This window comes from Phocoena sinus, chromosome 9 (assembly GCF_008692025.1).
Source record: "Phocoena sinus isolate mPhoSin1 chromosome 9, mPhoSin1.pri, whole genome shotgun sequence".
Taxonomy (NCBI): domain Eukaryota; kingdom Metazoa; phylum Chordata; class Mammalia; order Artiodactyla; family Phocoenidae; genus Phocoena; species Phocoena sinus.
In genome coordinates, this window is record NC_045771.1 from 73,785,269 (window position 1) to 73,800,027 (window position 14,759).

The 14,759-nt window shown below is 36.3% G+C and overlaps 1 protein-coding gene across 1 annotated transcript in view; it reads left to right on the plus strand.

Moving 5' to 3' along the window:
* ABCB5 (ATP binding cassette subfamily B member 5) overlaps positions 1–14,759 on the plus strand; it is a 109,059-nt gene that overhangs the window by 17,888 nt on the left and 76,412 nt on the right. Inside the window, 5 exon segments of the mRNA XM_032643026.1 lie at positions 985–1,098; positions 1,409–1,519; positions 3,610–3,735; positions 5,018–5,221; positions 10,738–10,908. Of these exon segments, the coding sequence (XP_032498917.1) occupies positions 985–1,098; positions 1,409–1,519; positions 3,610–3,735; positions 5,018–5,221; positions 10,738–10,908 (726 nt within the window).

Below are 14,759 nucleotides of genomic sequence, written 5' to 3' on the forward strand. Positions count from 1 at the left end.
CCTTGCTAAATGTTTTCTTCTGGAAATATTCTGTAGATTGGAATCTCCTGCTCTCCCTCTGTCCTTTCAGCATACAATAATTTTAAAAACAGACTATACACAGCTCTGTCCAACATCAATTTAGAGTTTTTTAAACTCTTAATGGTTATACGTTAAATTGTAATTTTTTCAGTTATGCTCCCAAGTTTCAATAATAAACAGATCAGCTCAGGATTAAGAACCATTTGTCTTGCTGAACTAAATTGATCTGGTCTGTATACTTTAGTTCTCATTTGGCCTTCCCATTGTATGTAGATTTCTTTTCTGTCAACTAAAGTCATCTTTTGAACTTGAGACTTTCATTTTTAAGTCTTTAAGCTATTCATTTATTTCTGATAAATGAAACTTGAGCATGAGGAATTTTTAGCACATTTTTCCTCCTCAATTTATGTGTGACTGTAGGTGTATGACTTGCTAAGCTTTAGCTTCCTCATCTATAAGACAGGGAAAATAGCACTTAGCCTGTGGGGTTCTTTGCTTATTTGACTTTTGGCAGAGATGTGTCTGTCTGAAAATGAACAGGTGTCCACTAATATATGAATTCAGAAAAGTTTGGGAAAAAATAGTACAGCATCTCTAAGACAATGAAATCTATAATATCCTTTTCTTTAAAGTTAAGGAGTTAACCAGCATGCAGGGAAGTACAGCTCACCTCCTTACCCACCCAGGTTCATGTATGTTCAGCACTCCTCAGTAAGCAGATTTTTCTGCTCAGCTTCCCAACAGGTAATAACGACAAGATTAGGGGACAATTAGAAGTCGTTCAACATTAGGAAAAGGCCAACTGCACTTGGATTAACTAATATTTCCTTTTTTGGCAGCATCTTCCATTCTTTCCTACCTAATTTCTCTAATATACCTCTGAGTCTCAACCAAGTATACACTTCATTCTGTTGTCCCTCTTATATAACTGTGAAGGATAAATATTATTTTTTGTTCCTGTAGGTTTTTATTAGTGTAATCCATAGTAGTTATTGCATTGGAGCAGCAACCCCTAGCTTTGAAACCTTCACTATAGCCAGAGGAGCCGCCTTTAATATTTTCCACATTATTGATAAGGTAAGACTCCTAACTGCCTTGAAAGATAACTATCATTACTGCAAGAAGGAAACCAAAAAACAGGCACTTTCATTTCACTTAAAAAGATGGGCAAAATCCATGTTGCCCAGTTGGCTATGGAAAGACAGATTATTTTAACTCTTCAACAAGGAGATTGTGTTTTATTGAAACTTCATATCTAACTCAATGCACTTCTAAAGCAGAAAGGAGAACACTGTAAAAGAAAACCCATCTTTATACTACTTTTAGGATATAGAGAGTGCCAGCCTAGTTTCTCTAAGATTTATAATGTCCTCTTTGTTTTTCCAAGAAAACTGCTATAGATAAGTTTTCAACAACAGGCTATAAATTGGAATGCATAGAAGGAAATGTGGAATTTAAAAATGTTTCTTTCAGTTATCCATCAAGACCATCTATCAAAGTAAGTAAAATTTAATTATGGAAATGTACAGTTTTCTAATATTACCTTCCACTGGCTAGGATCTCCTCATATGAGATTGTTTAGGATCACTTTGACCAAGATTTGGCTACTTTGTTTAGAGACTAGAGGGGAGAGAGAGAGAGACAGAGAAAGAGAGGGAGGGAGGAAGAGAGAGAGGAAGGAAAGAAGGAAGGATAGATTCGTAATGGACAAATAACTCTAGAAGAGCTAGTTACATTTTGCAGCCTCCTCTCTATATTGACCTGACTAAAGCATTTTTGACTTCCTGGAATTCCTTCACTCTGGATTTGGGAGCACAGCAAAAATGTCTTGGATTGATGTTGCCACCTACTGGTGGTCCCTGGATGTTTTCCCACTCAGCATAGATAACTCATTTGAACTTTCTAAAGTTTCTAACCTGGGGGAATTGTGCATATATTGTGTCTTTCCATTATCCCTTTCCTAGGACTTTTACTACACCAGCATTTTTGCCTCAGTTTCTTTCTCTCTCACTTTTACACAGGCACACACACACTCAGCATAAAGTGCATCCTTCTCCCTCTATCATTCAGCCTTTGACAAATTCAAATTTCAAATTTCAAAATTAAAAATGTGTCTGTCTCTTCTATTGTCTTCATCCTTTCATCTTATTAGTGTATTTATCTAAAAAGGTAGTTACTGTTAAAGATTGCAAAGAGTACTTCCTAATAAAACACCTGCTTTATAGAAAAAGGATGACATGATTTTAAGTGAAATTGGTAAAATTACTGATGCCATCAACCTTCAATGTCTTTTAAAGTGTCCAAATATCTCCTGCATAATTTGCATCAAAAAAATATATACCTACTCCTACTTCCTTATTTTTCTCTAAGTCTTTGATTGAAATTCTTTTTTTCAAAGCTCTATTTTTTTAAATTTTGTTACTTAATTACCATTATTGGAATAGTGTTGTCTTCTATCATTTTTCTTAACATAAATAGAGCATTATAATTCCATTTTGCAACTACATTTGGGTTGGCTTCCTGAAGACTTAAGCACGCTTCTGTCGTTACATTGTATGGGTTTTAAACAAGTATTTTTTAAATGAACATTTAAAACATAGGCTTTTTTGTTAAATTGAAAAATAAATAATTCCCCCCCCCAAAAGTCCACCCACTTTAAATAAACAAAACACAGATTCTTCCAAAGAAAGAACAGATGCGAATTCTAGAGTAAAAGTGCAGGTGGGAGAGGAGGTACTCTCACTGGGGGTCCCTGATTTGTCACCTCCTTTAGAGAATTTTTCTGTGCTTGGCCCTTTGAAGGTTTTACATTTGGTTTGTTTACAGAGTCTCTTTCTTTACAAATGAGGAGATCAAAGTGAAAGAATCCAAGGGGATATTCCCATGTTTTGGGAAAATGTAAGCAAAGATAGGTGAGAGTTTCTCAACAGGATTACTTTGTCATTTTGGGAAGGTAATTTTTTGTGAGGTTTCTCTCATATTGCAGGTCCCTGGGACACTAAATGCTGGTAACAACCCTCAGTTATTGAGAAAATTGTAAAAGTACTCCCCCTAAGTTGAAATGTCCCTGTGAGATCCACCGCTAGAAAAAGAGGCTTTCTAGTGGTGAAATCCTATTCGTAGGAGTTGCTAAGAAGTCTGCCCATTGTTTTAGTTTGGAGTCTGTTTTGCAACAATGTTACATATATTCTAAGAAAGAACTTCCTTAAATAGCTCACAGGGATATCTGGCAAGATTTCATTCAATTGTTGCAAGTTAGAAGATATAACTTTCACTAACTTGCTAGTCATGAAATTCACATAAATTATTTTGGTTGAAAATATGAAAAAACGGTTCCTGTGGCTAGTTAATCATCTTTAAGTACTCAATTTAGAGCTCCTCTTTATATAGAGAGATGATTAGCATTTTTCTCCAAATTTTTATAGGTTATTATACACATACATTGAAACAAACGTAATAAGATCTAAATTTGTTTTTAAGTGCCAGAGAATTTTTTCCTGTTTATAATTATACATTACATTTCTGAAGATAGGTAAATCATATTCTTATCCTAGTTTTATGGAATTTTTTCCCCATACTTTCCAATAGATTCTGAAAGGTCTGAATCTCAGAATTAAGTCTGGAGAGACAGTAGCCTTGGTTGGCCTCAACAGCAGTGGGAAGAGTACAGCAGTCCAACTTTTGCAGAGGTTATATGATCCTGATGACGACTTTGTAAGTGCACCTAGCAAGATCACACGCAGTCCACACGACGAAATTTGGAAATTCCACCTATTACAGAGAGTTTACAGCTGTGTCAACTTTTAATTTTTAACAGTGGAACTGGGAGAGAAACCATATTGTTTTCTTTCCTGCATATTCATTCATTCAACAAATATTTATTGAGCACCTACAAAGTGCCAGACGTTCTTCTAGGTGGAATACATTGGTGGGAATATATTGGTGAACAAAGCATAAAAACCTCTCTTCCCTCATCAAGTTTACATTCTAACAAGTAGAGACAGACAATAAATAAAATAAGTAAATTATATAATATGTTAGAAGATAATAAATGCTATAGAGAAAAATAAAATAGTAATTTGTAGTACGCAGAACTTATCAATAATTTGTTTTTCAAAACATCCCAAAAGAATAATATCTGTAGAAAATATACTGTCTCATTTCTTTCTGTCATCCATATGTTGCACTTAACTTTCTCACCCTTGTAAACAGCATAGAGAACAAGACTGTGATAGTCACAGAAGCATAATGCTTAATGCTTCTATTCAATTTTTCAACTGTTATTTTTAAAAGAAAATCTACTCTTCTAAAACTTAAATTTGATTTCTTAAGTCTTCATTTGGAGTTTACTAGACTCATGTATCCATGCTAATATTGAATAAATAAATTACTGGATTAGCATTCCTTACATAAAGCAGTTGCATAGAATATCCATGCCCAGACAGAATACCAGTTGGTGTGAAATACCAGAGTTATAATTATCAAACCTTGGCTTCTGTCATTGGAATATGTTGGGATAATAGGTAATGGTACTATCTATGGAGAAGACAATGTTCATTTAATATTATTTATAGCAGTGAATAGAATGCACTTTTACCTTTTGCAGAGGAGTGGGCTGTTGAAAGGAAGGAAGGATGTTTCCTAGAAAAAAAGTGCAAAGGTAAAATAACAAAACTGCAGTGTTTTACATGTGTTTATATGATAATATTTGTGGCTCCTAGAGTATATATCCTCATAATACCTAATTTGTGGATCGTAGAGTAAAGATATTCAGGTAGTTTGGCCAAATTTTAAGTCATTTTTTTTAGGTTTTATTAATTCCCAACTACCAGAAAAAGTCTATTGGCATTATACGTGCTACAAATATTTTATCAAAATATAGTCATTGTTTCCTGAAATAACCTGCTTCTCAGCTTATGTTCTGCAGTAGTACAAAGGACTCTAATCCAATGCAGTGAAAGGCATCACAACGTGATCCATTCCTTTGGATTCACAGATCACGGTGGATGGTAACGACATCAGAACTTTAAATGTGCAGCATTATCGAGAACATTTTGGAGTGGTCAGCCAAGAGCCTGTTTTGTTTGGGACCACCATTAATAACAATATTAGATATGGACGAGATGGCATGACTGATGAAGACATTGAGAAAGCAGCAAAGGAAGGAAATGCTTATGATTTTATAATGGAGTTCCCCATGGTAAGTACACTATGTAGCCTATATCCTTAGCTTAAGTGTAAAGCACTGAAATATTCCAAAATAAGTTCAATAACAATAACATCTACAGAGTAGGGGGAGTGTGATTCATTTTTGCATTGTCCTAGGTGACACATCTGAAAATGAGAGAGCGTGGTAACAACCAAAAGAAGAAATACATCCTTGAAAGGTCCAATTTTTAATCCGTTTAGTTCTTACTAGTTCTCACTGCAAATGGAAAAGAAAAAATAAGGGATATGTTAAAATATAACAAAGAAATATGAAACAAAATCATCAGTGCAAGCTGAGGGATATCATGTATCTGCAAAAATGTTGGTTTGCAACGCCATCTTGTGGCTAAGTGTGGGAATATCACACACAGTGCTTAGATGGGTTCTGTGATAAGGCAAAGGAAAAATACCATTGACTTTAGAAGTACATGGAGCTAATATTGGACAAGACATGTGAAATGATAGTTGGAAAGAGATACAGTAAACTATAATTTTGGGTATTAGGACATATAGGATCCTAATGGCTATTTAAAATTGATAGAGAGCTCTAAAAATATTTCTTTCTCAAAGTATTTGTTCATCAGCATCCTCTGAAATTGTTGTGGGGAGAACCTCGTGAAATATGAAAGGATGAGATTTGAAATTAAAAACACAAATAAAGGGCTTCCCTGGTGGTGCAGTGGTTGAGAGTCCACCTGCCGATGTAGGGGACACGGGTTCGTACCCCGGTCCGGGAAGATCCCACATGCCGCGGCATGGCTGGGCCCGAGCCATGGTCGCTGGGCCTGCGTGTCCGGAGCCTGTGCACCACAACGGGAGAGGCCACAACAGTGAGAGGCCCGTGTACCGCAAAAAAAAAAAAAAAAAAAAAACACAAATAAAATTCCAACATCCCAGAAGGCGACCATAGCAAAAACAGTTTGTTTTAATGGATATATTTTACAAACTACACTCCATAGGTCATAATAATTTTGTTATTTTTTGTTTATTTCATAAAAACTTATGTTTGCCATTCATTACCACCTATCCCCATTATTTAGGGTCATAATTAGGACAGAAAACATTAAAGGCTTGAGGTCATTCTTTGCCGTGTGGTTTGGGAAAACAAAGACTTCCTTTCTTTGACCTTTTGACACTTTCAGTGACTTCCTTTCCTCAAAACACCAACGATCTTCAGTTTCCCACCTGGAATTAGAAAGTTTTCTGGTGCCTCTTAAGTCATTCCCTTTTACTAAAAGTCCAATATTTACACAAAGATGTCACTTGCTATAAATCTAATAGCAAACCCTAAAGATATAATCCAAAGAACAAATTAAAGATGCTGGGTTATTATGATAGAAACTAAATTCCACAGCCATGGTTAACCAGGGAAATAAGAATAAGCATAATAATAAATAAAAGTTACAGAAGTGGTTAATTCGTATAGGTGAAAATTTAGGGAAAGCTATACTCAGAAATAAATACCGTTACTCCTTCTATGATATACACATATTTTTGAATTAGGATTAACTGATACTTGCTAGCCTTTTCCCATAAACAGCCATAAAACTGGCCAAAATATATGAGACATAGGACAATTGTTTCCAAGCACTGGATAAGAGGTATCACAAAACTGTGATTCCTGAGGGAAAGGAAACTCATTAAGAAAGTCCATGAATTTTCAGCATACTTCCCGGGAACAAATTTCTGACCATATCTCTGTAAAATGGAAACCAGAGAGAACATGGCAGTCCCACAGAGCTAAAAGGCAGAGATAGAATTTCAGGGCAGCTTAAGCAACTGGAGAGGCAAAATGAGAGAGCTGTGGACATGAGGTAGGAGGCAGAAGTCCATGTAGACATCCCTTGGGAATCCTTCTCTGAGGATAAGATTACCCGTGGCTTACCACAGAGCAGCTGCTACAAAGCCGAGAGTACAGCCGAGATAGTAGAAGTCAAGCAGTATAGTGGAGATGTTGAAAACACAACCCAGCCATAGTGGAGAGGTCACATTAACACCATTTTTAATACCTCAGGCATATAGCTGAGACTCCAAAAAAAGTCACACCTTAGGGGTAAAGACCACACCTTAGATTAAGGCTGACTCTAGACCTGCTCTAACAAATCCTAAAATCAAGCCATGACAAGATCCCTAAAGGAGATAGAACTTGGACGTTGGGTCCTGCCAAGTTTTGAGACTTTCTATAGATTAACCCCAACAAAGCATAAAACCAAGATTACATAGTTCAAGATGATCAAGCAATATTTGAATTGCCTATGAGGATAAGAATCAACATTTTCTTAAGAAAACAGAATTCAGAGTCTCTTCAGCATTCATGCACAGAATTCAGTACATATTCTACAATACCTAGATGTGCAAAGAAACAGGAAACTATGATCCATAGGCAAAAAAAACAACAACTAAATGTTTATGCACTTAAGAAAAACTTCAAAATGCAAGAAGAAAAACTGGTACATCTGAAAGGAGAAAGAGACAAATCCACATTTTTAGCTGAAGGCTTTAGTACTTGATAGAACAAGCAGGCAAAAAATCACTAAGGATATAGATAACCTGAACAATACTATCAACCAACTAGCTCTAACTGATATTTATAGAACACTCCACCCAATAACAGCAGAAAACATTTCTCTCAAGTGCACATGGACTGTTCACTGAGCTAAACAATATTCTTTTTTTGTTTTTAACATCTTTATTGGAGTATAATTGCTTTACAATGGTGTGTTAGTTTCTGCTTTATAACAAACTGAATCAAGTGTATATATACATATATCCCCATATCTCCTCCCTCTTGAGTCTCCTTCCCACCCGTCTAGGTGGACACAAAGCACGGAGCTGATCTCCCTGTGCTATGTGGCTGCTTCCCACTAGCTATCGATTTTACCATTGGAAGAAAAAACTTATAATTTCAAAGGAAACATGTAAAGTATGTTCTTGGGCCATAACAGAATTAAAATGTAGAAATCGATAACAGAAATATATCTGGAAAATCCACAAATATTTGAAAATTAAAGAACCTACTTCTACATAACCTATGGCTCAAAGAGGAAGTTTCAAGGAAAATTAAAAACTATTTTGAAGTAAATGAAAATGCAAGATATCAGTATTTGTGGAATACAGTTGATCCTTGAACAACATGAGTTTGAACTGTATGTGTTCACTTATACATGGATTCCTTTTTCAATAAATACATACTGTAGTACTACACGACCCACAGCTGGTTGAATTCAAGGATGTGGACACAGAAGACCGACTGTAAAGTTATACTTGGTTTTTGTTTTGTTTGTTTGTTTGTTTTGCGGTACGCGAGCCTCTCACTGCTGTGGCCTCTCCCGCTGCGGAACACAGGCTCCGGACGCGCAGGCTCAGCGGCCATGGCTCACGGGCCCAGCCGCTCCGCGGCATGCGGGATCTTCCCGGGCCGGGGCACGAACCCGTGTCCCCTGCATTGGCAGGAGGACTCTCAACCACTGCACCACCAGGGAAGCCCTATATTTGGTTTTTAACTGCACGGGTGTTGGTGCCCCTAACACCTACATTGTTCAAGCGTCAACGTACAGTTAAAGCACTGCTTTAAGAGAAACTTACAGCATTATGTGCTTACTTTAGAAAAGAAAAAGATCTAAAATCTGTAAACTAAGTTTCCACCTTGAGAAACTAGAGTAAGAAGAGCAAATCAAACCCAAAGCAAGTACAAGGGAAATAATAAAGACTAGAGCAGAAATCAGTGAAATCAAAACCAGAAAAACATTAGAAACAGTCATTGAAACCAAAAGCTGACAAGGCAAGACACAGAGTGAAAGAAAATATTCAATACATAGACCTGACAACGGATGTGCACCCAGAATATATAAAGAACTTTGCAAAATGGTAATTAGACCAAAAAATAAAATAAAATAAAAACTGGACAAAAACTTGAACAGACATTTCAGCAAAAAATAATCAAATGAGAAAATATACATGAAAAATATTCAACATTATTAGTCATCAGGGAAATCCCAAGTAAAACCACAATGAGATACCATTTCACATTCAATGGAATGGCCAGAATTAAAAGGAATAACAATGGTAACTTCTGGTTAGGATATAAAGCAGTTGGATCTCTCGTTCATTCTGAATAAAGTGAAATTGGTACAATCATTTTAGAAAGAAATTTGACAGTTTACTATAATGTTAAACATAATACTTATGACTCAGCATTCTATTCCTACATATTTTTCCAAAAGGAATGAAAATATGACTACAAGAATATCATGTAAATGAATGTTCATAACAGCTTTGTTCATAATATTCAAAAAGTGGAAATAACCCAAATGTTCATCAGCAGCTGAATGTATAATCAAATTGTGATTTATGTAGGATTGCCAGATGAAATACAGAATTTTCAGTAAAATTTGAATCTCAGATAAATAATAATTTTTAGTATGAGTATATCCCAAGTATTGTATGAAATATACTAAAAAAGTATTCCATTGTTTACATGAAAATCAAAATTAACTGAGCTCCCTGGTTCTTGGTGTGTTTTTGTTTTTGCTAAATCTGGCAACCCAAGATAGATGCACATTGTGAATAAATAGGAGTGAATTACTGATACACACAACATGGATGAATCTCAAAAATTTTATGCTAGATAAATGAAACAGACCAAAAAAGTACACAATGCAATTATATCAAGGCTGCAGTATACAAGATTAATATACAAAAGTCACTTTTCTATATACCAACAATGAACAAGTAGAATTGGACATTAAAAACACAATACCATTTATATTAGGACTCCAAGAAATGAAATACTTAGGTATAAATCTAACAAGATACATACAAGATTTATATAAACTACAAAACTCTGACAAATAAAATCAAAGAATTAAATAAATGGAGAGATAGTCCATATTCATGGAAAGGAAGAGGTCAATATTGTCAAAACGTCAGTTTTCCAACTTGATCTACAGATTCTATGCAATCTGAATCGAAATCCCAGCAAGTTATTTTGTGGATATCAACAAACTGATTCTCAAGTTTATGTGGAAAGGCAAAAGACCAAGAATAGCCAACACGATGTTGAAGAAGAACAAAGTTAAAAGACTACACTATCCAACTTTCCAAGACTTATTATAAAGCTACAGTAATCAAGGCAGTACAGTATTGGTGAAAGAAAAACAAATAGATCAATTCAACAGAGTCCAGATAGTGTTTCTTTTAAAGATACCAGTGCATTCAAAAAATGTCTTTAAAACTTTGAAAATCGGTTCAGATTATTATTAATCTTCCTTAAAATCCTTGATTATCCTATGTTCTCATTCTTTTAGTCCTAGCCAAATTTTTCTTAGGGCTTCTCTTCACTACACTCTTTTAAAATAGTTTTTACAAAGAACAAATCATAAGTCAATACCAGCCAGACTGAAGTAGAGATTAAGTTGGCATTAAAACACAACTGTGATTGCCATTTCCTGTTCTAATCATCTAACCATGCTGCCTTCTGTTTCTGTTTTCTTTCCTAGTTTTCATTAGAAATTTAATACCTTGGTAGGGGAAAAAGGAGTTCAAATGAGTGGAGGACAGAAACAGAGAATCGCGATTGCTCGAGCTTTAGTTCAATACCCGAAGACCCTGATCTTAGATGAGGCTACCTCTGCCCTAGATACAGAAAGCGAATCAGTGGTTCAAGCCACACTGGAGAAGGTAAGTGAGAAGATTCATTTATTATTTTCATATTCCTCGTTCAACATTATTTTTAAATACAAGAAAGTATAGCTCAATAGCGGATTATTTATTAATTTCAGAGCCCTCCTTAAGGTATGGATGCAGTGATTTGGAAGAAAGAACAAGATGCTATACTTAGTGTTAAATATATATATGAGGGGGCTTCCCTGGTGGCGCAGTGGTTGAGAGTCCGCCTGCCGATGCAGAGGACGCGGGTTCGTGCCCCGGTCCGGGAAGATCCCACATGCCGCGGAGCGGCTGGGCCCATGAGCCATGGCCGCTGAGCCATGGCCGCTGAGCCTGCGCGTCCGGAGCCTGTGCTCCGCAACGGGAGAGGCCACAGCAGTGAGAGGCCCGCGTACCACAAAAAAAAAAAAAAAAAAAAAAAAAAAAATATATATATATATATATATGAGGCTCACATCCAAGCAAGCATCCCATATATACCTCCATTCCAACAGGTCTGCACTTTCCACCTCCCCAGAGTAATTCCACACCCCTACCACCATCACAATTATAATCGCATCCACCCTTTGTCTCTTCCATATACACCCGTGGGATTTTCTTCTCTGGCCATTTTTTCCTCTTTGGGCAACCCTAGAGTATTCATTTTAACTTAATTTCACTTTTAGTGGAGAAGCATACAGTGTGGTTTCTCTTGACCTTGAACCATCCTCCTTCAACAGCCCTGGGGCCCTCACACTGACTTCCTGCTTATTGCAAGCTGTTGCACATGCTTCATGGCCACAATGCAGAATTGGCCCTTTACCATATTGCACTGCATCAGGGAGGGTAGTTAGTGGTGGTGATATGAAAAGCCACAGAATACTTTTTTCAGTGGCCGAACACTCTTTTAAATCATAACCTTCAAACTCTTCAGAAGGCTTAATGGAACTTTTTACTTTGTGCTTGTCTGAAAATGGGTTGTGTTTTTCTCTCTAAGAAAATTACAGGCTTTTCTTTTTAAACACTGATTTTGTGTGACCAGAAATGGATACTGGCAGCCAGACTGCCCACTGCTTATTGAAAAATCTATTAGTTACTATTATCAACTTACAGATCAGATTTTATAAGTTTTTACCGTTGTTTCCATCTCAAATGATGAGAGTGCCACATGTTGCTCATGATATTTCTTATTTTCATAAAATAAGCAAGTGATATGAAAATCCATGTTCATTGTGGACACTTTGCCAGTTTGGTTCATTTTGGTGGAGAAGAAACGATGATTCCCTCAAAAGCATGTCTCATACTTTATTCATTTTTTTATACTTAGTAACTAGGACAGCGCTCTATTTATAGAATACACTCAAATTGTGTTTATTAACTGTGATGTTTAGTTACTTAGGGCTTGAATGTACTGAAAAATGATTACACTTAACCATCTCAAATTACAGTTTTTCTAGTTTTATTGACATATAATTGATATACATATATAAGATTTTTTTAAAATACTGTAATAGGCTGTGAAGTTGTTTAGAGGTTAAATGTTGTACCCATTGTCTTTTCATCCAATATGTTAATCACTTCAGGCAATCAAAACTTGTTCAGACTTTTAAAATAAACAGTTGCTTAGTGACATGATAAACTAATAAATATTTTTTTCCTACTGGTTGAAATGAAATCTATATCATAAGTGAAAAGAAAAGAATACAAAATGTTTGTAAACTATTATTCCAAGTATATATTTTTAAAATTCAATTATGTTATTTTCCAGTTTTTAAAGGGTGTAATTAAATCAACATTGTAGAGATGTATGGGTGTGAAACTGCTTTAAATAGACTTTGCTGATCTTTTATGGAGTGAGGGTAAATGGTAGCAAATGAGGTGACAAGTAGTGCAGTAAACTCATGAAATACATATGCTTCAGTATATAATTGACTTGTGGTGAAGAGGCGAGTTAAAATACAGGCAAGGAAATGAACACTCTAGTGCCATGACAGTCCTGTACACCCACTACACAGATGGTGGTTGCAGAACCAAGTCTTTAAAGAGGTCCCCACCTAAGGAGGTTAGGGCATTCAACAGGTCTTGTTTCTGCTCATCTGTCTAAGAACTCTCAGACGCTGTGGCATGACATGGCCTAACCCACAGCAGTTGACAGATTGTTTTATAGCTCAAAATACCATGTAAACCACTAACCAACAAAGAGGGAACAATAAAATGTATTATTTCTTACTGGTGAATGCTGCATCCACCTCCCTCCACAGCCAGCCTTCAGATATCCTCCCAGCCCCTCCTCTCCATTACCTCATTGTCTTCCTTTCATATGAAACTCTAGAATCAGTAGAACTAATCTATAGTGATAAAAAAAAATCAAATCAATAGTTTACTGGGGCAGGGGGTGGGTTTTGATTGAAAAGGGGCATGAGGGAAATATCACTCTTGTTCTCACTTGGATTATTGCAATAGCTGTTTCTCATGCCCGCTTCAATCTGTTCTCAACACCGCAGCCAGACGACGTTACTAAAATGTAAATTTGATCATGTCGTTCTTCTGCTTCAAATCCTTCAATGCCTCCTTATCTCACTTCTTACTCTAAGTAAAAACCAAATTCCTTACAGTAGCTACAAGGTTCTATGGAGTTGGGCACCAAGCTCCTCCTGGAACCTGACACCCTACCACTCTACCCCACATTGGCTGCCCCTTAAACATATCTTAACACTTTTTATCAGCTAACATACTATATATGTATTTGTTTATTTTGTTATCTCCCTTTCTCCACTGGAATATCTACTCTTTGTTGTCAAGGCATTAATTGGTTAACTGCAGCATACCCAGCGTTAGAACAATGCCTGGCCACTATTAGACAGCCAATAAATATTTGTTGAACAGTATCTGGATGAGTGTGATACAGAATAGTTCCAAGGCCTGAAGTGCTCTTTTCTGGACTTCTTAGTTTAGGCTTGCTGCAATCTAGTTTTGCTTCACTAATCTTGTTCAAGAGGAGGACTTAGGATTAGTGGATAAAGATCTATACTGCAAGCTATGGAGTTCCACTCTGCTACTTGTTTAGACCCAGCATGCCAATGCAGCAGGCTTCCAGGTTATCCTACCATGAGGAGTCGTGGCAGTGAACACCTGCAGGCCCCTGGGGAAGCAGAGGAAGCCCACACTGATTTTAGGATAAAGCCTGTAAAAGCTCTTTGAAATGTTAAAAGTAGTATGCAAATCTACGGAATAATTATTATGAAGGGGATTCAGCTACACCACATTAATGGAGTACCTTTAAAAAGACCCTTTGCTAATTATGAAAGATGGGTTTCCATCACAGCTTTATTCTTTGAAGAGACCGAGCTGCTTTGTTGCAGCCCTCATAGGCTTTTCTTTATCATCACTTCTCTTTCTCATGTGATGCATTGTTTGTCTTCCTCTGAGGTGACTTACATTATGTTTATACCACTTGGAGAATTAATAAGTAAATTGGTATATTACATTAAGCTGTGGGTTACCTTATTATATTAAGCCCAAGAAGTGGTTATCCAAAGCTGAAGTTAGGTTAATTATTACACACACACACACACACACACACACACACACACACTCATACATGTTTTGGTGTGTCTGTCAGATATCTTACTTTCTCTTTATATATGGAATTGGGAATGTTTTAGATTTTTTCTTTTTCTTTTCCTTTTTTTTTTTTTTTTTTTTACCATTTGTAGCAATACTATAATAGTTGGGAACAGAAAGGGGATTGCTGCAAGGGGATTTCCTTGGCTGGAATTTAGCCAGAACAAAGGCAACACAGAGAATACCTCATCCCAAAGCATCATAGGACATTTTACAAGCTTGCTTAATCAAGCTCACGTTTATAAGGCTTGGTGTTAAAT